This window comes from Natrix helvetica (assembly GCF_964273705.1).
Source record: "Natrix helvetica genome assembly, chromosome: 1".
Taxonomy (NCBI): Eukaryota; Metazoa; Chordata; class Lepidosauria; order Squamata; family Natricidae; genus Natrix; species Natrix helvetica.
In genome coordinates, this window is record NC_138548.1 from 194,570,398 (window position 1) to 194,594,688 (window position 24,291).

At 38.5% G+C, this 24,291-nt stretch overlaps 1 protein-coding gene across 1 annotated transcript in view; it reads right to left on the bottom strand.

The window, feature by feature from the left end:
- The window catches only part of CNN1 (calponin 1), a 37,656-nt gene extending 18,335 nt beyond the window's left edge, over positions 1 to 19,321 (bottom strand). Inside the window, exon 1 of the mRNA XM_081937102.1 lies at positions 19,148 to 19,321. Within this exon, the coding sequence (XP_081793228.1) occupies positions 19,148 to 19,210 (63 nt within the window). The 5' untranslated portion in view covers positions 19,211 to 19,321. The remainder of the gene's footprint in view (positions 1 to 19,147) is intronic.
- Positions 19,322 to 24,291: the final 4,970 nt, after the last annotated feature.

A 24,291-nucleotide genomic window follows, 5' to 3' on the forward strand; every position in this document is an offset into this window, starting at 1 on the left:
ACAAATCTATTCCTGGTTGTCATCTGTCAATGAATTTTCTTTGATTTTTTATTTAGTTCAATCGCCTTGGACCCTCTGTCCTTCTACCATGTACATACACTTCAGAAACTGAACATTTTCAAATTTAACCACATGCTAGTACAAGTCTGTCATAATAAGAAAAAATTGCAATCTTTCATTTATGCAAAGAGATGGATAAAATTAGTATGGAACCTGATCTACATATCCCTTGAACTGAGGTGAGAGAATGAACTCTGCCATTTTATGCTTCTGAACATTCTGTTATGATAAAACAAATAAACAAGGTTTCTTATCTCTCTAGCAGGGAACATATTAAGATTGCTCTCTCCCAACCCAAACAAAGTCTTTTTTTTAAAAAAACCTAAGGAATTTAAAGACAGATAAAAAGGAGCATTTGAACGTGACATCTCCTATCCTCAAGTTGAAGTAGCATGAAGTGCTGATTCAAGGGTGGATGATACCCCCAGGCTACACCGATGGTGCCGCCTCTCACCAATGGGCATTTTTTTTAATGACTTGGAAGGAGAGGCAGCACTGGTGCCCCCTAAGCTTTGATGCCTTAGGCCAGTGCCTTTTTAGGCTTGGCTAAAGCCAGTCCTAGATAAGAGTAGAGCAACACATTTTTTTTGTTTCTGCCTCATCACCATGTCTTGGAAAGAATATAGCAAGCCTGTAAACATCAAACTACAAGCAATGTAGTTTTTCCCACACTTAAAAGGAGCTTTTAAGTGTCTGCTGGAAGTTAAACCCCATCAGAATTTAACCACTAAAAAGAGAGATCTCTATTTCCCTGGCTCCTGTTTATTTTTCATGCAAATATTTATTACTGCAATTTCTCATTCGGCTGGAAGAGGACCTTGATTAGAGTGCTTCTACATGTCAAGTTTGGTTCAGATTGTGAATTCCTGCAGCTGCTGGTATTTAAAAAGCCAAAACCAGCATATGTGCATCAGTAAACTCAGGCAAGTGTTCCTGTCAGGTGTAATCTGATTCAGGATTTGGGCTGTACAATCTGAACTTGGCCAATAGGCCAACATTCGCTGGTTTATTCACTGGTAAAACTATGGTTTAATGGTAATAGCATTTGTCATTGGGGGGGCAAGTGGACCTCTGCTTGAATCTCTGACATTTTTTAAGAAAGTTCTCATCCAGGATTCCTGACAAATTGTTGCAAAGCCTAGAGAGTTTTGCTTTGAGTTGCATAGGGGGAAAGGTCGCCTGCAGGCTTTTCCTCTGGTTAAATGGGCTCTTCTAGACCTTTATTTGTTCTTTAGATGCAATAAAGCCAACCAGATTTCTTCATATACTACTGGCAAATGAATTTGGCATTACAGTAGCAAGCAGTATTTTGCACTAACCAATACAAAGACTATGCAGAATGCACACAATTCTCTAGTGCTAAATCACCTTCAGACTACGCCACCTGTGCTGCGTTGGCAAAAGTGACTACAGGCCTCCAATATCATATTTCTTAATCTTCTCATGACAGAAGGTGTTTTTGTTTAAATGAAGAATATACATGACTGATTCTTTTAAAAGGGGGGGAAGGACTAAAACCAAATGCATAGGTATAGAATAGGTGAGACCTTGCTCAACAGCACTAACTGTGAGAGGGATATAGGAGTCCTAGTGGACAACCACTGAAGTATGAGCCAGCAGTGTGCTGCAGCCACCAAAAAAGCCAATGTGGTCCTAGGTGGCACCAACAGAGAGATGGTATCAAGAACATATGAAGTGTTAGTACCAAATTACACTGTACATGTGAGATTGCACTTGGAATACTGCATACATTTTGGTCACCACAAGACAAAAAAGATGTTGAAACTCTAGAAAGTGCAGAGAAGAGCAACAAAGATAATTAGGAGTCTGGCGTCTAAAAAATACACTGAACAGTTGCAGGAGCTGGGTATGTCTAACAAAGAGGAGGACTAGGGGTGACATGATAGCAGTCTTCCAATATATAAGGGACTGTCATGAAGAAGAGGAGGTCAACCTATTCTCCAAAACACCTAAGGACAGGACAAGAAGTAATAGATGGAAACTAATCAAGGAGAGAGACTACCTAGAACTAAGGAGACATTTTCTGTCAGTGAGAACAATTATTCAGTGGAACAGCTTGCCTTCAGAATTTGTGGTGGTTCCATCATGAGTGGTTTTTAAGAAGAAATTGGACAGCTATTTGTCCAAAATGGTATAGGGTCTCCTGCTTGAGGAGGAGGTCGGACCACCAAGGTCCTTTCCAACTCTATTATTCTGTATTTTGTAAATACTTTAAAAACGTACTTTAAAAACACTACATATTCTCTTACAATTAATTACATTAATTATAAATGTGGGTGGGGTGGAAATGAACTTATTATCTTTTAGAGTGCATGCTTTTTTTGTTATGCACACACAATTAACAAACTTTAAAAAATACTTTAAAAAATTGGAAAAGAGGCAAATATAAACCTCTAAAAACAAAGTTAAAGAAGAAAAAATCTATATACTCATCAATAGTCACTGATTTCACTGTAAATATGCTAGCAAGTGTCACAGTGTTTCTGTCATAATCACATGCATTGCTGCATCCTTTGATTGTTGGAAAATCCAAAACAGATCATATATTGCCAGCCATTCCTTGACATCTGGAATAATACCACATTTCTAATGTTTTAATATGTTTCTTTTAGCCACTCCTAGCCAAAGCACCTCTGGGAATATGATTTTTTAAAGAACTGCAACATATCCAACCATTTGATTGTGGGTACTGATTAAGGATTTAGCTCTGTTCAGCTCAGGATATAGGTCCTGCAGAGGAAAATCTTGGTGGCAGAGGAAAATAGCCTGCAGAATACTGCGAAACTGTTTAAGTTACATTTGTGTTCCACACAGCATAATTTACAGAACATTCATACCAAAATGGAGGTGAAAAAAATGAATATTTACAGAAGTACAGCAACAACAACAGCAATAAATAATAATCATAATTTAAAAAAAAACAGGATTAGAAATTAATTGGGTCAGGACTGCCTGACCATGAAGATGAAAATAAGAACTAGAGCCTGACTGACAGGCACATAACCTAATTAATAATATTCCACATTACAATATTTTCTTGCAGCTATCAATTGTTTACATCCTATTCTTAGGGTATGAACTTTAATTCCTGAACAGCTTCATCTTCAATAATGAATCAGCTGTCTTTGGAGAAATCGTCATTGAAGTCAAAACACAAAGAACAAGATCAAATGTGGAAGGCCCAAAACAATTCAGTGAAGATGTAAGTACTATATTGCGCATGGAATAATCTTCTACACATCTTTTTCCAAAGTCATAGAAGCCAATGAGACCCATGATTAATCCACAGCAGCAGTTTGGATAAAATCTCCTTTATGTTGAGATTGCCTCTGGATGTCTTCATGGATATATCCATGATATTTTCTTGCAAACAATACAGAAATGGTTTGATACCACATTTAAGTAGCCCAGATGCCAGCCATAGTATATGTCACCTAACTACTAGTCAGGTTCAACTCTGTTTAATTTTTCTATACTAATAGTAATAATAATAATAATAATAATAATAATAATAATAATAATAATAATAATAATAATAATAATAATAATAATAATAATAATAAATTTGAATTTATTAGCCGCTCCCTCTCCAGACAGGACTCGGGGCGGCGTACAATAAAACATATAAAACATAAAACATATGTGCAAACACATAAACATCCAAATACACACATATACAAAGACATACATGCACGGAGGAGGTAACAAATTACATCACATTTAGACAGCTAAAAATCACCATTAAAATACCCCACTAGTAATAACACAATTTAAAAATTTAAAAGGACTGTCAGGAGGAATGAGAAAAAAATATTTACGGTTGAGCCAGGCCAGATAATTGAAAGAGGTGTGTCTTCAGCTGTACACGGAAGGAGCGGAGATCGGAAGTAATCCTGATGTCACGGGGGAGGTCATTCCACAGGGCTGGGCCCATCACAGAGAAGGCTCTGCTCCTGGGCGTCGCCCCCCGACACTGTTTAGCGGACGGCACCCGAAGAAGTCCCTCTCTGTGTGAGCGGATTGGTCGTAGGGATGTATGGGGCAGGATGCGATCCTGCATGTAACTAGGTCCTGTGCCATGAAGCGCTTTAAAGATCATAATCAAAACCTTGAAACGCACTCGGTAGACTACAGGAAGCCAGTGCAGCTCGCGCAGGAGAGGTGTTACAGGGGAGTATCTAGTCCTCCCCATAATCACCCGCGCGGCCGCGTTCTGGACCAACTGCAGTCTCCGAGTGCATATCAAGGGAAGCCCCATATAGAGAGCATTGCAGTAGTCCAGGCGAGACGTCACCAGCGCATGGGTGACTGTGCGTAGGGCATCCCGGTCCAATAAGGGGCGCAATTGGCGCATCAGGCGAACCTGATGGAACGCCCCCCTTGCCACGGCTGTTACATGGTCATCCATGGACAGCCGGGCATCCAGGAGGACGCCCAAATTGCGCACCCGTTCCATGGGGGCCAGTTGCTCGCCCCCAATGGCCAGAGATGGAAGCAACTGGTTGAACCGGGAGGCCGGAAGCCACAGCCACTCCGTCTTGGAAGGGTTGAGTTTTAGTCGGTTGCCATCCATCCAGACCCGTACGGCCTCCAAACACCGGGACATCATTTCAACGGCAGGAGGTGGCCCAAGCTCCATCTGGAACCTATCTGGTTCCATCAGGCGCTTGGGGCGGAACCATCTAATACCTTCCGGTTCCGCCTACTCTGACTAAAAGAGTATAGCTTTTCAGGGGTGATTAAAAACAAGGTAATGATACTCTTAAAATAAGCTGTGATGAATTGAAATGCTTCCACTTATATATTTCTTGGTGGTATGCACAGCTGTGGCTGGTGTTCTTTGACCTAAGTTAAATTAGTATTGAAATATTCCCATCAAAACTGGGTATTTTGGTTCTTGGGAGAGAAACTGTACTAGTAAAGGGGCAAGGATTTGGTCAACCTTCACACAGCAATGCCTAAAGACTTTTGAAAAATCCACATTGGTTTTCTCTTATGTATTACAGAGAGAGAAAGGAAAGCTCCTTAAATATCTTCCTTTTGCATGCAGCTAAAGCAGAAACAAATAACTGGTCATACTCTGAAACTTTGTAGGAAAAAGCTTTATTTGATACACTAGATAAAGTAGGCAGAAAATAGCATGGCCTTGCCTGTGAGGAAGGATATTCATATGTTTATGCATACATGGCCTCCAGTGAAAGAAAAACTATTTTTACAAGGTGAAATTGAAAGCTGAACACAGCTTGGAAGCAAATGGAGAGGTTAGCGTGACATCAGATTCAGTCCTAGATAACCTCTGCTGAAAGATATATGTAAGTCATTTAATAATTCAGATTTGCAGATCTGGGGACTAATCCAAGGCTGGCCAGCCAACTACTTTCATGCCTAAGAAATAACTTGAAACTCTGCCTCCAACAAAAACGTGACTGCTCCTCCTTTGCCATTTTCCTCTGCTCCCATCCTGACTACACAAGTTCTCCAAACCACTGATTAGGAAGGCCAAGCTCTAGAGAGGCAGCAATAGAGCAACAGGAAACTGCAGAAGTGCACTGCTGGATCCTATGTTATGATGTAGAACTCTTGGTTTGTTCTTTAGAGCTCTGCATTTTTGAGCAGCAGTCCAGGCGTCAGAATATTAATAATGGTGAATAACGTACTCTCAAGATAGATCGCTAATCATTACTGACATTCTGAAATGTATCTCCTGTGGGTCATATTCTTGAATGTTCATTATAGAATATAATGGTGGCTGCACCATTATATATTCTATATGTTTAAATTTAAAAAAAATATTAAAACTGAAATAAAAATGCCATACAATCTCATCTGCACAGTGTGATGACTATAGCCATTGTGTAATTTGTCTGCCTGCTCAGTTTATTATCCAGGGGCTTCCAGATTCTTGGTCAGTCCTTATGATTCATTGTTTTTACACTGGATTTGCATCTTTTCAAACAGAGGGTTGTCCCCTGTAAAGTAAGATGTGGCCATCCAAGATACCCAGCAGGCCTGGAGGATTTCTTTCAATATAGTCATGGAATCCTCCATGGCCCACAGTGACCTCTCTGTGGGAAAGATAAAAAAAAATGGTGGATGGCTTATCTGCCAAAAGTCAAGAAATGCACTGCAGACTGCCACCTTTTGTGGTTACAGCAGCCACAAAAGCCTTGGAAGAGGTGTTCAAATGCCACGGTGTGTATACCTACAAAGTTCAGAATCAGGCAAACAATGGTATTCCCTGCGATGTTTAATAGAAGTGAAAGTTGGATTTTAAGCAGGACGGGAAGAGCATTGACACCTTTGAAGTTTAGTATTGGAGTTTTTGAAGTTTAGTATTTGAAGTTTAGTATTGGAGAAGACTCTGGAGAATAGCACGGATAAGAAAACAAACCAATGGATCATTGAACAAATCAATCCAGAGTTCTTCTTGTGAGAAGTACAAATGACAATACTCCAATTATCCTGCTTCAGACATATATACAAACACCTAACTCTCTGAAGAAGGCTCTAATGCTGACAAAGATGGCATGATAGAGAAGAATGAAATGCCCAATAGCAATGGATGGACACAGTTACAATAACAGTGAGGGCACCATTGGGAGAACTGAAGAAAATCTATCTATCTCTTTGATCTGAGTATAAAATGAGTCAATGGCACATAATCAGTCAGTCAGTCTGTAGACCTGGAACATTAGTTACAGGTATACTTTCCTCACTTTTGAAAAAGGAAGAGTGTTAAAGTGTTAAAGTAACATGCAAATCAACATTCTGGAGTGTGATTTGTGAGTGAACATTATGGAATATGGTTTGGAGCAAACATCTGCATGTGTTATGCATAATACAAAGTGATTACAGGGCACAGACAGAAGAGTAGCTTCTTTAGTACTTAAATCCAAGTGAAGAGTTAAAAAGCAAGTAGAAACATTCCCAAGAAAAAGCACAAGGAAAGTTGCTTGAAATCAGGAAGAACTAGAGGGGAGAGATCTGGTTTGAAAGATCAATATAAAACTAGAAAGGAATTTATAAACCAGAGACCTGACTATCTCCTAGCAAAACTATAATTTTTCCCCAAGCAAGACTGCCACCATTAGGAGACTAAGTATTTAGGAAAAGGCAAGCTGTTCTATTTCATCTTATGTAAAAGGAAAGACTGTGTTTGATCTCATTGGTGTCCTGATTGCATCCCTCCCCAGCACTGTTCTTCTCCATTCTTGGTGCTTGGCATAAATACCTTAGCTGAGAACAAAAACTCATATGCATTCCTGGGGCCTTTCCTCTCTCTGGATATGAGACAGTTTCATACCGTCAGCTGTGCCAGGGAGTTCTGCCAATCCAAACACGCTGTGTCCCCTCTACAAGGAATTCACCAAACTTGGGAGAAAAATGGAGGTCATACTTGTCGCAGATCCACAAAGATTTATCTCTTGGTTGCAATGTTTCAGAGATGGCTAAATGGAGGCAGGACTTAGGTGGAAGTTTAGCAAATGGAGGTCTATGTGTTTAGCCTTCTGTCAGGACTCACATATTTGTTCCTTTATAATCTTCCTCAGAGAATGAACTAGATGTTACAGAAAGAAAAAAAATGAAGAAGGAAAGTAGCATAGTGTTGGCACTTTATCTGTTACATTATTAGAACAGCTTTCACTGCTGTGCCCAACATTACACTTCCCTTCTTTATCTATACATGTAATAGTGATTAGACTGGAAAAAGCAATGTTAAGAATTCTATTTTGATGTGTGTCTTGTTTTGTTCATGTTAGTCAGCTAAACTTATTTTCTCTGTTAATTATAGGAATTTATCATCTAGCTAGATTTGGATTTATCAGTAGGTTTTGCCAACCTAGCAGTTCGAAAGCATGGAAAATCAAAAGGGAAATATATATCAGCAACTTTTTATTGGGTTATTTGCAACTGTTGTGAGCTGCCCAGAGTCACTTTGGTGAGATGGGGAGCTATACAAATCAAATAAATAAACTAACCACAAAAGCTGTGGGGGGAAAAATACTGTAATGCAGTTTGCCTTCACGTATGTATCTGACAGAATCAAAATAGCACTATATTTCAGTGGCAGTACCCCACTGCTCTTCTAACAAAAGTTAAATATATCATTGAGACCAGATTCATGGCTATTTATATTTTTACATTGTAATTTCTACATTAATTTTTACTATGACTAAAATATCAGCTTTTCAATTAAATGCTTGCTTTCTTCTTCCCTTTTTCATTTTCTATCGTGCACTGTAGCTTTTTTATCTTTTTGTGCATATGGAGCATTTACAAAAATGGAAGCATAAAAGTGTTAAAAAATAATCAAATTCATGTTAAGCCAGTATTCATTCCACTGTTTTGATTTAGAGTGATGAAAGTTAAATGCTTCAAATATTTTGGATATGGATTTATTTATCACTAAATTCTTAGCATTTTCAAACCCGAAATCATGGAACTTTCTAAACTTTATGCAAGCTGTACTTTCCTTAAAATGGCTGGAGTGTTTTCAGTTGTACCCTGGGAGGCAGGGGCTATTTAGAAGTATGGGACATAATTAGTCAGGCTCATTGTTAAGAACCAAGAGAAGTGAAATCTCCTGGGTAATATCATGAACTTCTCATACAAATTGGCTGGTGCCTGAAATAATTCTATAGGAAAACCATGAACAGAAAGTGTCTGATATGCCTGTCTTAAATAACAGAAGTGCTCATCTGACCCTATGCAAATAGGCACAATTCATGCAATCTGAATGCTACAGAAATTAGTTGTAATTGTAATTTTTTTTTATTCTAAAATAATTAATTGGGTAAATGTCCAAGCTCACAACTATCAAACAAATGAATCAGTTCCAAAATCAAACTTAAATTGTATGACTAGAATATAATCCTTCCACTCTCATATTCACAACATTTTAAAAGAGAAAATATTAGAGCTACTATAGTTGAATTCAGAAATCAAGATGTGGTTACAAGTACTAGATTCCTTTCTCCTGAAGTATAAAATGGAAGAGGAAATTGTGAAAGAACAAATGATAAAATGGGCGCAGAACTTTGGATATAATATTGAATTAGACAAATGGGAAAAATTTTGGGGAACAAACTTAAAAATGACACTCTCAGTTGCATACAAGGAATAGCAATACAAAATATTTTATAGATGGCACCTGGCACCAACAAGTTTAGCTAAAATATCAACAAATACCTCCCCAAAATGTTGGAAATGTGAATCGATACACGGAACGTATTACCATTTATGGTGGACCTGTGAGGAAACTAAAAATTTTTGGAAAAAGATCAAAAATTGGCTGGAGGCAATAATGGGAGTTAAAATAGAATGGAAACCGGAAATCTTTTTATTAGGAATAATGTCTGCGAAATACAAAAAAGAAATCCAGTATTTAATACTACATATAACTACGGCAGCAAGGATTGCCTATGCCCAGAAATGGAAAAAACAAACTAACTTCAAGTGAAGATGAAATAATAAGAAAGGTTATGGACTGTGCTGAAATAGACAAACTAACTAAAGAAATTCAGGGAAAAGAAGAATCAGAATTCTACCAGATATGGGATAAATAGTATAGGTGGATGGAGGAAAGAAACAAGAATCAATGAAGGAATGTAACAAAACTCAAAAATAATAGTTATGAATAAAATAAGAAAGTTAAGAATGGTGAAACCCAAATAAAATACAATTAAATGGGAAATAATATAAGGTGAATGCTATCGATTGACAATTGCTATTAGAAAGAACAGGAAGCTCCTGCTTGTATTGAACTGTGTAAATGTGTTCTACGTCTAAATTTTGTGTGTGTGTATTTTATAATGTTTGTTAATAAAATATTTTTTTAAAAAAAACAAGTACTAGATTCTTGTAAAAAGCTACAGAAACATCTAATTATTTCCAGCTATCTAGGCATTTTCCAGATTTCTGCACACCAGATAGGGTAGCATTAGGGAATACCAGCACATCAAGAGAGAAGCAATTTAGTGATACCAAGCAGAAACTGGCTATCAAGCCAAATACCTTCTTCCTTTATCAATTATCATCAACTCCTGCTTTGGATAGTCCCTCACTAATATATTGCTGATTAGTACTAATGTTTGTGCAGTGCAAAAGGAACATTGCAAAACTTTCTTTTGGATTCTACTCCAAAATCTACAAAGGGCCCTTTGAAGAAATTGCTTGAAAAGTCAAGGATTGGGTGCAATTTTAGAGAGGCAATAAATACTAATTTATGGGTTCCAGGTTGTGGAGCAACAAAAAAATGCAGGCAAGATTGTTGGAGGCTTTGGCTTTTGTGACTGATTATCTGAATTTATCACATGGTGTTAATGGGACATTGTTCTCACAGGAATGCCTGTCACAGACTGTTCTGTGTTTTAAACTTTGCTTTTGACCTAAGAAGGGGAAGCAAGTTTGGATCGGGATGCATTCCAAACAATCTCTGACAGCAGCTTCACAGATGCAAACAATTGCAAGTCATGGATATCAAGCAAAAATGTTGCCAATAGTAGCAGTGTCTCATGCCAAGCACTGTAAACATTGTCCTAGAAACTTCTCTTGCATTCTTAAAATCATCTCTAATATGTTCATTTCTTCTGCTCCACAGCAAGGGTCACGATTGGTAAAATGAAGGCAACAGTACTGAAATTTCATAAGCAAACTAGAGTCTGTAATGTTAATAAAGGAAGAGGAGGATCCCTCTGAATCAGACACCATTGAAGGAGATTTGGCCTAGAGACATTTTCTAGATAAGGCATTCCATGCGTGCTTATTACTTTGTCCTGATCAACTCCAGGTTATATCTGAGACTTTCACATATATTAAAGGATTTCAGTTTGTGTGCTTGGTTTGGTGAGGGTGATTCCTGTCCCTTCATACTTGCCCATTCTGATTATGTAGATTCCCCCCCTCCCATTTTTCATAATAACATTTAATTTAAAAAATTGCTCCTGCCCATTTTTTCTGCAGAACAGATTTCTTATGCAGTTTGATATGCAGCAGTTCTTCCTGGTCCCTTTATAACAGCAATCAAGCCCATCTTTTGCCATCCTAACAGAAAATATTTATTTATTTTCCTAGACCAATTTTTAAAAGAAGACACTATTATAACACAACAAATATACAACCATGGTGTAAAATAAGTAACAAAAACAAACACTTCTAGAGAAAAGCCTAAAGCAATAATGTAAGAGAGAAATCTGATTATTTCTGCAAGCCATGGCTTTTGTTGAAAAGTAGCAGCCTTATTGGACATAGTGGAAGGAGCAGTTTAAATGACTAATCATTGATACTACAAGGTGCAATACAATGCAAGAGATGGGATGTATCTCATAAGGACCAAGAAGAATGTGTTTGGAAAACAACAGACTCAGCTCATCAGAAGGGCTTTGAAGTAAAACTGGAGGGAGAAGAAGACTAATTTTTAGGACCCACACCAAAGCATAAAATCTAAGAAAACAAATCAGAATAATATAAAATAGTAACAGAGTTGAAAAGGACCTTGCAGGTCTTCTAGTCCAACCCTCTGCTCAAGCAGGCAACCCTATACTATTATATTCTCCAGTCCCCTAATCATCTTTGTTGCTCTTCTCTGCATTTTTCTAGAGTTTTTATACTGAGGTAATCAAAACTGGAAGCAACATTCCAAGTGTGGTCTTACCAAGGCATTATAAAGTGGTATTAACACTTCGCATGGTCTTGATTCTATAACTGTTAATGCAGCCTAGGACTCCATTGCCAGCTGCAGATAATGAGGAAGAGGGGGGTGAGAAGAAAGGGGCACTCAGGTACATTAACAGAAGATGCAGGAAGCAAATATAGGGTCAACATAAAGGGCTCAGATGCCTGTATACTAATGCTAAAAGTATGGGGAACAAACACAGAGAACTTGTGAGAACTCCTGGTACATGAGAGCCAATACTATATTGTTGCTTTTACTGAAACCTAGTGGGATGAAACTCATGATTGAAACATATTGTTAGAAGGATATAAATTGTTCAAAAGCAACAGACTCAACAAAAGAGGAGGAGGAGTTGCATTGTACATAAATAATTACTACACCTCTACAGAAATATTCACAATACCAAGGATGAAAGCCTTCTTGAAAGTATTTGGGTGAATATTAGAGGAAAAAGAAATGATATTGTTATAGGTTATGTATTATAGGCCACCTAACCAAGTAGAGGAAATAGATTTTTAGCTAATTAGTAAATTGAGGTGTACAGGAACCACACCACTGTAATAATGGCAGACTTAACTACCAGCTATCATCTGGGAGACAAATTCTGTAGCAAGTGAGAATCAAACAAGCTCCGGATGTGCCTGGCTGACAACTTTGTCATGGAAAGATAGAGGAGGGAACTAGAGGGTCAGTTATACTAGACTTAATTTTTACTAAAGGGATATGTTGGTTGAGGGAACTTTGGGGGATAGTGACCATGTCATTCTAGAACTTGTCATAATGCAAGCACAGGAAATTGAATCAAGTCAGACTGATGTTGTAGATTTTAAGAGAGCTGACTTCAACAACTAAGAGAGAGATTAGAAAGAATTCCATGGATGGAAATCCTAAAGGGGAAAGCAACTGAAGATGCTTGGGAAACTCTGAAAAATGAGATTATAAAAGCCCAATCTGACACAATACCACAGAGAAAGAAAAACGAGACCCAGATGAAATCAGCTTAGTTGCATAAAGACTGCACTTTGACAAACTGAAGGTAAAAAAGGGCAAGTATTTAAAAATGGACAGAGGGACATATAACTAATAGCCCCAAATAGCCCCAATCTGCAAAGATAAAGTCAGGGAAGCTAAGACTTTGAATAAACTAAAACTTGCAACAAATGCCAAAAACAAAAAAAAAAGTTTCTTTCAATATGTAGGAAATAAGAAGAAAGTCAAGCGGCAGTAGCTTGCAAAGAAAATATCTGTAAAATGTTTTATAGATGGCATTTGCGTCCAGCGAGATTGGCCAAAATGTACCCAAATTTATCCCCTAATTGTTGGAGATGCAACCACAAGCCTGGAACATTCTATCACATGTGGTGGACGTGCCCCATCACAAGGAAGTACTGGTGCAAAATTCGGAAGTGGTTAGAAGAAATTACTGAGCGAAAAATAGAACTCAAACCAGAAGCATTCTTATTAGGACTACTGGATCAAAAAATGAACAAACCATCTCAATACATAATCATACACATACTCACTGTAGCCAGGATTGCCTTCACACAAAACTGGAAAAAAATCAATACACCCTCAGATGAAACTACAATCAGGAAAATACTCGAATGAACAGAAATGGATAAAATAGAACTAAAAGAAAGAGAAGAATCGGACTTCTATAAAGTATGGAACAAAATGTACAAGTGGCTAGAAAACAGAAGCCAAGACAGAAAATAGAGAATACAAATATATGGAGATATAAATAATGAATGCTATTATAAGTGTTAATACTATGTTAAATTATAGGACAAGGTTATAGTAAGAGGAAGGCAATGCAGAATTATAAAAACTAAGAAGGAAAGCTGATAGAGAAAGCTGTAAAATTACTGTATATTGTTATGTATGTTCTGTGTTTTGTTTTGTCTTATTGTGTTTTTTTCTTTGTTGTGTCTTCCCTATTGTTTTTAAAGATCAAAACATTTAATAAAAATTATTTATTAAAAAAAAAGAAGAAAGTCAAGGAAATGATCCATCCACTAATGGGAGAAAATGACAAGAAGGTGGTGGCAGGGAGAAAGCAGAACTGCTTAATTCCTTCTTTGCATCTGTCTTTACACATAATGAAAAAATAAACCAGCCTATCAAAAGTAGCGCCCTGGGAGACGGAACAAGAATACAGGTGAAAATAGACAAAAAATTGTTAAGAGAACACCTATCCAATTTAGATGTTCAAATCACATGAATCAAATAGTTTACATCCCAGGGTTCTGAAGGAGCTGGCAGATATGACCTCTGATCTACTGAATAAAATCTTTCAGAACTCCTGGAGCATGGGGGAAGTGCTAGAGGATTAGAAACAAATTGATGTGGTTTAAATTTGCAAAAAAGGGGAAAAGTGGAACCAGGAAACTGCAGACCAATCTGCTTGATATTAATTCCTGGGAAAATCCTGGAAAAGAAACAGCAGATTTCTGAGCACTTAGAAATTAACAGGGTAATAGAAGCCAGCATGCCTTTGTTAAAAACAGAAGATCATGCCAGACAAACATTATTGCTTTCTTTGATAAAGTGATTAAATTAGTGGATCAAGGAAACACTGTGGATATAATATACTTGGATTTCAATAAGGCATTTGATAAAGTAGGCCACAGCCTACTTCTTAGAACAATGTGGGATAGACAGAACTACCACCAGATGGATTTGCAGTTGGCTGATCAACTGCACACGCATGTGGTCTTCAATGGAACTACATCTACATAGAGGGAAGCATGTAGTGGGGTAGTTCAAGGTTCTGCCTTGGGCTCAATACTCTTCAACATAATTAATCTAGATGAGCGGATAGAAAGGGAACTCATCAAATTTGCAAATGATACCAAGCTGTGAGGAATTGTTAACACTTTGGAAGATAGACTCAAGATTCAGAAGGATCTTGACAGACTTGAGCATTGGGAATCCAACAAAATGCAATTCAGTCATGAGAAAAAATAAGATCCTGCACCTAGGCAGGAAAAACCAAATTTAGAGGTGCAGGATAGGCAGTATCTGACTCAACATTAGTTCTTATGAAAGGGATCTACAGTAGGTGTCTTGATGGGCCAACCCTTAAGTATGATCCAGCAGTGGGGTACAGCTGCCAAAAAAGACTGATGCAGCCCTGGGCCACATCAATAGAAGAATAGCATCAGGATTATGAGAAGTGGTAGTACTGCTTTATACTGCAGTGGTGAGGCCACAGTTGGAATATTGCATGCAGTACTGATCACCAAGATACAAGAAAAGATGCTGAGGCCCTAGAAAGACTGCAGAGAAGAGCAACAAAGAGCCAAACAAAGGGGGCTGGAGATTAATTCATACAATGAATGGCTAAGGGAATTAGGTATGTTTAACTTAATGAAGAGAAGGTTTAGGGGTGACATGATAGCTGGTCTTCCAATACTTGAAGGGCTGCCACACGGAAGAGTGTGTTTATTTATTCTCCAAAGCACCTGAGGGTGGGACAAGGAGCAATGGGTGGAAGCTTGTTAAAGAGACACCCAACCTGGAAATAAAAAAGAAATTTCCTGACAGTTAGAACAATTAATAATTGGAATAGCTTGCCTCCAAGAATTGTGGGTGTCCCATCACTGGACATTTTCAAGAAAAGATTGGACAGCCATTTGTCTGGGATGAAATAAGGACTCTTGCCTTGGGCAAGTGGTTGGACTAGAAGACCTCCAAGGTTCCTTCTAGCCTTATGATTCTATAAGTTCTGTCCTCCATTTATTATTTAGAGGCAGTTAGCAGTACCTGTGAAACATATACAAATCTGATTTTCATGAGGAAAATCTCCTTTGCATATTCTCCTGAGAAATTACACTCACTGCTTTTTGTATGCTACCATTTCAATTCAACAGTTCTACAAAGGTTATTTAAGATAACTCCCATTTTGGTGGCCTTTTTCCAGATTCTGGAGACAGAAAACAACTGAAAACAATCTCTAGGCGTATACTGTAGTAATTCTCTGTAGGAGCTGGGAATATTTTTGTCTAATATTTGCACAAAGATATAGTGTGGTAGTATTCCAAGCCTACTGAAAATGGATGTTCTACTGTATTTCATATATCTAATGAATTTCAAATTTAGGTCCATAATGTACCCTTTCCTATATTTAATCACAACTAATGATAGAAAAACATGCACGTTTCCATGGGTTTTCCCCCCCTTATTATGGGGATGTTTGAAAGAACTGGAGATATTTGAATTTTAATTGTTTGCTTTTTCTGTGGCTTCTTAGTGGATTTCTTTTTATTTTTCCTGAAAGTTCTATACAATTATAGAATTCAGTTATTTCAAAGTCTTACATCAATTGAAAGTGTTACGGTCTGCTTCTTTGCTTGTCGATCTTTGAGATGAAGATTGAAACAAAATACAAAATATACAAAATATGTGCACAGGACACCAGACACCTATGTAATTGGAAGGAAGTTTGGTATTTTAAAAACTGAATGGCTTTTTTTTTAAAAAATCATTCTGGATCTTAGGATTCATAATTGTTCTGAAAGGATACTGATTATCGCAAGTAAAGATAGTGATGTTTCAGAGTGACCAACTTGCATAAGATGAAAGGGAGAAAGGCACCACTTCTCCTTCAGGAAGTCTAATTCTTTTATTCCAGAATTCACAAAAAATATTTTATTTTGATGGCTACAGATGGTGTTTATATCCTGAAGGGGAGGATGGATCTTTGTCTCTATATCTGTGTGTATGTAAAGGTGTGCGTGCACACATACATATATATACACGAGTGTGAAGGCTATGTTGGTGGTTTCTCTTACCTGGTATCTCAGTGCAACCCCTCTGCTATCTGTTAAAATGTACATCCTGCCCAGCCATGCCCTTATTTAGAACTAGCCTTCAAAGAAACCCCAAAACTGACCATATATGGTGAGTCTGTTGCTGCCGAGACTCCAGTAAGACAGGCCAGAGAGGAGCTGTGGAGGGGGAGGGAAGAGACTGGTCTTTGGCTAGAACCAGCCCTCATGGGAAAGGCAGGGCACCAGGAGAAAAATCAGGGCCTCCTGGCTAATCCACAAAGGCTCCGTTCTCTCTAATCGATGAGGAACTGCTAGGGAAGCTGTCTTATCCCCAGCTAAGCCATGGTCTGTCTAGTTCAGTGACTGGGGATCAGAGCTGGACAGATGCTCTTACATTCAGGGAGGTCCATAGATGAGTGCTCCCCATGCAGATTCAAACAGTCAGGCTAAGTTACAAGAAAAAAAAAGCCTGGTGATAATAAAATCAACTCTTGCTCCCAGTATGATTTAGAATAAAAGGTCATGAAGTAGAAAGGGAGGCTGCAAAAGATAACAGAGTCCTAACTTGAAGGTCTGCCAAGCGTCTAACAGCTGTCTCTGCTAAGGACAGAGGTGCAGGGCACTTTCCTGCCTAATAACTTCAGCACAATCCTCACAGTCCTGATGAAGTTTTCCCTCACAAATGATAAAATGAAAGGAAGAACACAAGTCTAGGGTTGATCTTCTGCAGGGAATCTTTCTGCTCGATTGTAATTATGCAGCACTTGTACTGGTAGGAGGAAAGGGAATTGGGAGGACATAAACAAATCAGCCATGGCCATTCCCTCAGTTCTTTTTATTTTAATTATATTTTCCCTTCTGGAAACCACCTAAAATAGCAGCTAAGGGTCCCTCCAAAATTAGGGGTTTGCTTCCTGCCCCCATGATTCAAGTAATAGCGCTATGAGTGCTATTTTCCATTCTACCTTCCAAATGGCGCCTCAGATAAACTGAAGTGGCTGCCTCGCTATGTCTTTAGTGAAGAGTCATTGATAGCGAATAAGAGTTCCATCACATCATAGCTTCCTGGGCTTCCCGCTATTTTGCTAATCCATCTTAAGCACTCTATGTGCAGTAGCTAATCCATTGAAAGCCCGTCATTCTGTCTCCATCTTCCCAACTCTCTGAGATCTGAGGCAAGAAAAGCCTAATGCACATAGTAACAGGGTTCCCCGAGCATGCTAAGTCATAATTATTCAGCCTCTATGGAGTGGAACACATGACTTATGGAATAGCATGTTCATAAAAACATACAATAAAAGAACTGGAAAAGATCTAGTCCAAACCCTTGATTATAGCAGGAATTTATTACTGCAGCATCCCCAATAGATGAACCTTTAACTCTGCATCCTGTTGGTTTGCTTCTCTCAAATCTCACCTCCAAATTAACTGGTGTGGTGTAGGCTGGTAGAAAGAGATTTTATGCAGACAGAGCCACAAAATATCTCTGTATGCAATCTGTGTATGTATACATTAAGATGGGAAGCAAGTATTGTAATAGCAAAAATTCATTAAGAGTCACCTCTGAACCTCCAAAGTTTAGTCTGGTCATTGCTTTTTTGCAAAACTGCTTGGGATTCCATATATACCAGCTTGGGTATACTGAAATTAATTTTTGGAAAAAATAAAAAGATCAATAGCAAACAAATCCGAACTGTAGTCTAAAGTCGACTTATTTTAAATTAAGTATTGTGTACATCAGAACTCACTATAAAAACTAATTTTAGGGGAGCAGAATCAGGTTTGTCCTCAGGGTTCTGGAGCAGCAGCAGCTTTTTTAAACTGCTTCTGTAAATGTGACAGGTGCCTAGCATTCCCCAACCTGGTGCCTTCCAAATATATTGTTCATAATAGTGAACAACTCTCGTTGGGGTGGGATGATGCTGGGCCAGGGATTGGAACTGTGTGTTGATGCAAAGTCCTGGGCTTTGTCTGGAAGTGAGGTTTGTTGAATTCAATGGCCATTACTTAATATTTAAAGCACAGATATAAACCTCCAATGGCCAGAATGTTTAGTCACATGACCAAAAGCTATCCTCTGAGGGTTCAACAAACAGACCTTATAAATATCATGAAAGAGAGAACCCTCATATGTAAAATTCTCTTTCTATACTGTTAAGGGGGGAAATGTTACATCATATCTATTGTTCTGTATCTATATCTGTAAAATGGGCATAATCAGACATAGAATTAATAAAAGTGCTGCTCATGGGTATTAACATTTTCTTTCACTATTCCATTTTCTCTATGCCTTCTCCAAAGTTTACTCTACAGTTTTCCCAGCCTCAGTTCACCTCTTGCCTGTAATATCAGCATACAGGAGAACATTAGTTTGAAACATGGAGATTGAAAGGAGGGGGGTCTGTAAAATGCTTGGAATGCTTGAGAGGAGCTGCACCAAAGCAGTGCATTTCTCCCCCTTCATGCCTGGATTTTTCATAGAGGCAAACAGTCCTTTGCATTTCTCCAGTCCTAGGATTGATTCAGTCCCATCCCCGACTTGAAAAAGTACCATTCCATGTGGTACTCAAAAACCCTCTCTCACACACATACAAACACCTCGCATCTTGGCTACCCTTACCTTACTCTTGACTTCAGCTGACATGCCGTAGGCTGGGCCCCTGTTGAAATGTGTTGCAGACATGACGGGGAGGGGGCGTGTGGTGTTGTTGCTCAGTGCGGTTCTCTGCTTCCCTGGTTGCACGTCAGGTCTGACTCTCCAGAGCTTTCCCTGCAAGAGTTTAAAAACTCTTTGCTCTGGCACTCTCCCCCTCCTCCGGTCTGAGGAGTTCTTCCATTGGCTAGGCTGCGTGGCCAATCGCCACCTGCCAAGGATGCTGATGTCAGCCTGATGGTATTAAGAAGCAATGGTGTCATTTTTTCCACCTTGAGGGGCTTGGGGGGCATCCAGTTTTGTTTCTGACTCGATTTCCTGATGGATGGAGATTCTAAATATTTACAGAAGCCCAAGCATGTGTGAAATGGGGAAATGCTGATGGATATGATTGGCAGAGCATCCCCTGCTCTGCTACTTCTGTATTACTGTATTACTCCCTTTCTATTTCATGTTTCCATGTAGCCTTCCTGCCTTTTACAATTCTCTCTCCACTCTCCTTTGCAGCTTTCCTTTTCATGTATCCAAGCCTCAAAAGAATGAGCTAGAAACACAAAATCCAGTCACTCAGAGGGCAGCACTGTCTGGACAAGCCTCCTTGACTTTACACTAGCTCTTTTTGCTTCGTCTTCTCTGAGTTTTGTTTCTCTTGGGTTATTTTGGCACTGACAGTTGGCATTTTTTTGTAGCAAAACACTTTTGCAAACTATCATGTGGACCTCAAAAGTTTAACTCTTCATTCTTCTCCAGCAGCAACAAACAGTTTCTGATCCATTTGTAGTCCTAAAAACAAATTTGCAAAAAAAAAAGAAAAAAGTACCAGGCTATAATTCTCCTAATGAGAATAGAGAAAATAAATAGAAAGAGACAACTTGCCCTCAACTAATAACTTGTTATGATTCAGTGAAACCTGTAATTATTACTATGAAGCCTCTAGACAAGGGTGGGAACTAAATTTAAAGGGTGAAGAGATTAAAGAAATTAGCATGAACAGGAAAGATAATTTATTAGCATATTTCTGGGATTCTCTACCAGTTTAGTATTCCTTCACTGACATTAATATCCTGTCAATAAATACTATTATTTTCCCTCTGGTTTAAGCTACCAGGTATTGAATGTCTACATTTTTGCTTTTGGTTCTAGATCCCTAAAATGGATGGGAAAGTCAGTTCTTTCCCCATAACTAAACCCTGGCAGCTAAAATTTCCTGAATTCAAGTTGATCACTTAGGAAAGTACTTGCTGATGCCTGTGGTATAATAAGATCAGGTATTTTAATCAGAGAAAGCTTGAGAAGGGAGTGAGGTTTGTAACCTTGGTCCCTTGAAGGTGTGTGGACTAACTTCTAGAATTCACCATGGGGAGTTGAGGTCCACCCATCTTCAAATGGCCAAGATTTGGAAACACTGGATAGACAAAGCATCAGGCTCAGTTCACAGGCATTGGCCACAGATTTTCCAAAAGGTCTCTTCCTTGGAAAGAGTTGTGGAGGCAAGGCTTGGATGATAATCACATTAGAAACTGACAGGGGGAATCTTAACTAAAATGGTTTTTTGTGAGTTCCCTTTGAAAGTAGCTTGAGCACATTTCTGTTGACATGAGCCATGTCAAATATCTAGTATGAATCTTAAGCAACCTCTGTCACTTTCTATAAATTGGTGCTTCCCTTTCTCCCTCTTCATGAGAATTGGGGCTATAAAGGGCTGCCTGAGGCATTTTCATAAATGGCTTATTTGTCCTGTACTTGAGTCTCATTTATCTGAGCATTGCCATGGTAGCAGATCTTTTAAATGCCTTTCAAGACCATCATCTTTACTCACTACAATTGAGAACCGTTTGCTGGATTTATTTCCTTCCTCTCCCCTCACACATTATCTGTAAGTGGAAAGTACCTACAATCACTCTCCTTAACATGAGATGCTGCTGGAAGAGGAGGTAGTGAGCCATAACAGGTGGCTGAACACAGGTGTAATGCTATCTTTGAACATTCTGTACCCAGTTCAAAAGCAGCTGCATATGTATAGAATGTTATTCCAGAAGAATGCTACAACTGTGTTGAAAAGCAGAACAACTTTGGCAGGTGGAGGGAGAATTGGGTGGCTCAGAAAGAGGCAACTCCTATTGCCCTCCACTGATCTGTTGCTATTAAGGCCAATCTAGGTCTCCTTGGTGAGCATTTAGCTCACCTAGATCAGAGACATGAATGGAGATTAAGTCCAGTTTGGATTTTTCTCCTCTCCAAAACGTCTGGTAGGGATTCAAGGGGAAACATTGTGCCTGAACTACCTAAACTGATCAATAAGTGTCAAGTTAATCCATTCTTGTGGAAGAGCGCCCCTCAAGAGACCTATGGAATCTAAAGACTAATTTCTTAATCTTTTGTAATGAATTAAAGATTGGCTATTCCCCCCTGGAATTTGGGCTATGAAGTTAAGCAAACTCAAATGGTTTATATTGTTTACTGACCAGTTGGAATTGCTGCTTGCCACCTCAGATCTTATGGCTTGGATTGCTTAAACTGCTTTAACTCTGCACTGTTTTGAGATATAGATCATTTAAAAGAATAAATAAACAAATACTCCCACATTCAAGTTAACAGAATATAGTATATCAAAAAATCCTCAGGTTGCAATGGGGAAAAACACTACCACCAGTATAATAAAGGATCGCTTAAGGCTGCTTCAATTATGGTGATTAATGAAGGCAATATAATGAGGACATTGTAGAATGGTAGAAAAAAGAGGTTGTTGAAGCATGTTTGTGCCACAGGAAAGTTCAAGTGGGCCTCCATATCCAGCATCTGGATATGTATTCATAAAGCAGGATAAGAAACAACAACAACGGGGGAAAACAGGAATGAACTACATAATAAATCTAAAGAATCATACATTTTTTTATGTTTAAAAAATGTAGCATGTTCTACATTTTTAAGCATACTTTAATATACTTACTTGGCCTGACTCAGAAAACCTTCCTTCCAGCAGGTGATTCTGATTCATTAAATCAGTGATTGGAACAAGATATTTATTACTTATTACATATTTTCCAGTGCTTTGTAATCTGGTGATTCAGCATAGCTTTCCCTCACACAATGTCACCTTGAATCACAAATGCATGCAGCCTATTGTCATAGTCTGACATGATCCTCTATTGCTTGACATTGATGTAATTGTCTTTTCTTTATTTGCTTCAGAATGGACTAAAGCATATTTAAAGTCACACACTATCACTGTATTTTTTTTATGCCACCCACATCAGTGGTGGTGGTAGATATTTTGAGTACTGTAATAGGTTTGCTGTATTTATTTACTAAATCGCAGATGCAGGAGAGGATTTATAATGCCTTGATAAGGCCAAACATGGAATATTGCATCCAGTTTTGGTCTCCACAATGTAAAAAAGATGTTGAGACTCTAGAAAGAGTGCAGAGAAGAGCAACGAAGATGATTAGGGGACTGGTGCCTACAATGAATGCTTACAGGAACAGGACATGGCTAGTCTAGTGAAGAAAAGGACCAGAGGAGACACAATAGCAGTGTTCCAATATCTGAGGGGCTGCCACAGAGAACAAGGGGTCAAGCTATTCTCCCAAGCACCTGAGGGAGGGAGGGAGGGAGGGAGGGAGGAAGAGAAGGCCCCTTGTTCATGAACCATCTACACATACATTCATCTTACTCTCCTGATTGATCCTTCTTTGTTCAGAAGCACAGCCCTTATTTTTGATGATGTTTATGTTTTGTAAGCTGTATTGTCTGCTTTCTCATTTGGAACAGGAAGGCAATGTAAGTGTAATAGACACCAAGAAATGGACACAATGCATCAAGTTTTTTTTTTCTTTTAGCACCAATTGGGACACTCCAACATATTAACTGTGAGGTTTCACAAGGAATATTTCTTGCTCTCATTGGAATCACTAAATTGTAGGCTTATTCACTCCATTGTTGTTTGCACAGCTGTGGTTCCCAGTGAACAGCATCCAAATAATTTGGAAAGCTGAATGACATTGACAACTGGCGTTGAAGCCTAACAAAAGATAAAGAACTTGGCTGGGATTCTTTCCTTCATATATGTACTCCAAAACATGGCAATTTATGTGGATTTGAAATTATAGCTTTCTTTTTTAAAAAAAAAAGGTTGCTGCAAAGTAGGCTGGGGAATTGGTTTAGGCAGATTTGCTTATGATTCAGCTTTATTTTTTAAAATTATTTAGATATAGGCATCACCCAACTCCAAAATGACTTTGGGTAGCTCACATTATCAAAAAATAACAAAAAACACCCCACAATATAATATAAATAAACAAGTTAAGATCCAACTAATCAATATAGAATACGTTCAAAGACATGGGGAAGTATATCATCATCTAAGATTAAAGATGAAAAATCCCCAAATCTGGGGTGGGGGGAATGCTAATATTCAGGACCACTTAGTCTTGGTAAGGTTAAGTCAATATTGGTATCTCTTCATCCAGATCCACAGAGCTTCCAGGCACTTGGACAGGACCTTGACATCAGTGCACTGATGAAATCACATAGTTTGGATAATGAACTGTCTGCAAGAAAACAACGAAACTCAAAGAGCATTAAGGACCCCACACCTTGTATAATGGTGTCCCCGGTTCCCAACCTCTATGGCCATTCCAGAATATACCATGATTGATGGTACAAAAAACCATTAAGATTATTAAACTTTGGAGGCTTAGCAACTGACATGTGTTTACGAGGGTTTCAGTGTCCCAAGCAAAGTCAATGGAGAAGCCAGATTCACTTAACAACCATGTTACTAACGTAATAACTGCAGTTAATCACTTAATAATTCTGGCAAGAAAGATCATAAAATGGAGCAAAGCTCACTTAATAACTGTCTTGCTTAGCAATGAAGATTTTGGGCTCAGCTGTGGTTGTAATCAAGGATTATTCATACCTGTAAAGCTTCAGGGCTACATATCTGGGCCACAATATCCAGACAATGAAGCAACGACAGCAAACAAATTCAGAAAATGATTGTGCATACCTGTCAACTAGTAGTCATCTAGACTTTTCAGTTCACAAATAGTAGCCCTAAAACTTTTCTCCATGGCTATAATTCAATGAAATGTTCTCTCTCTCTCTG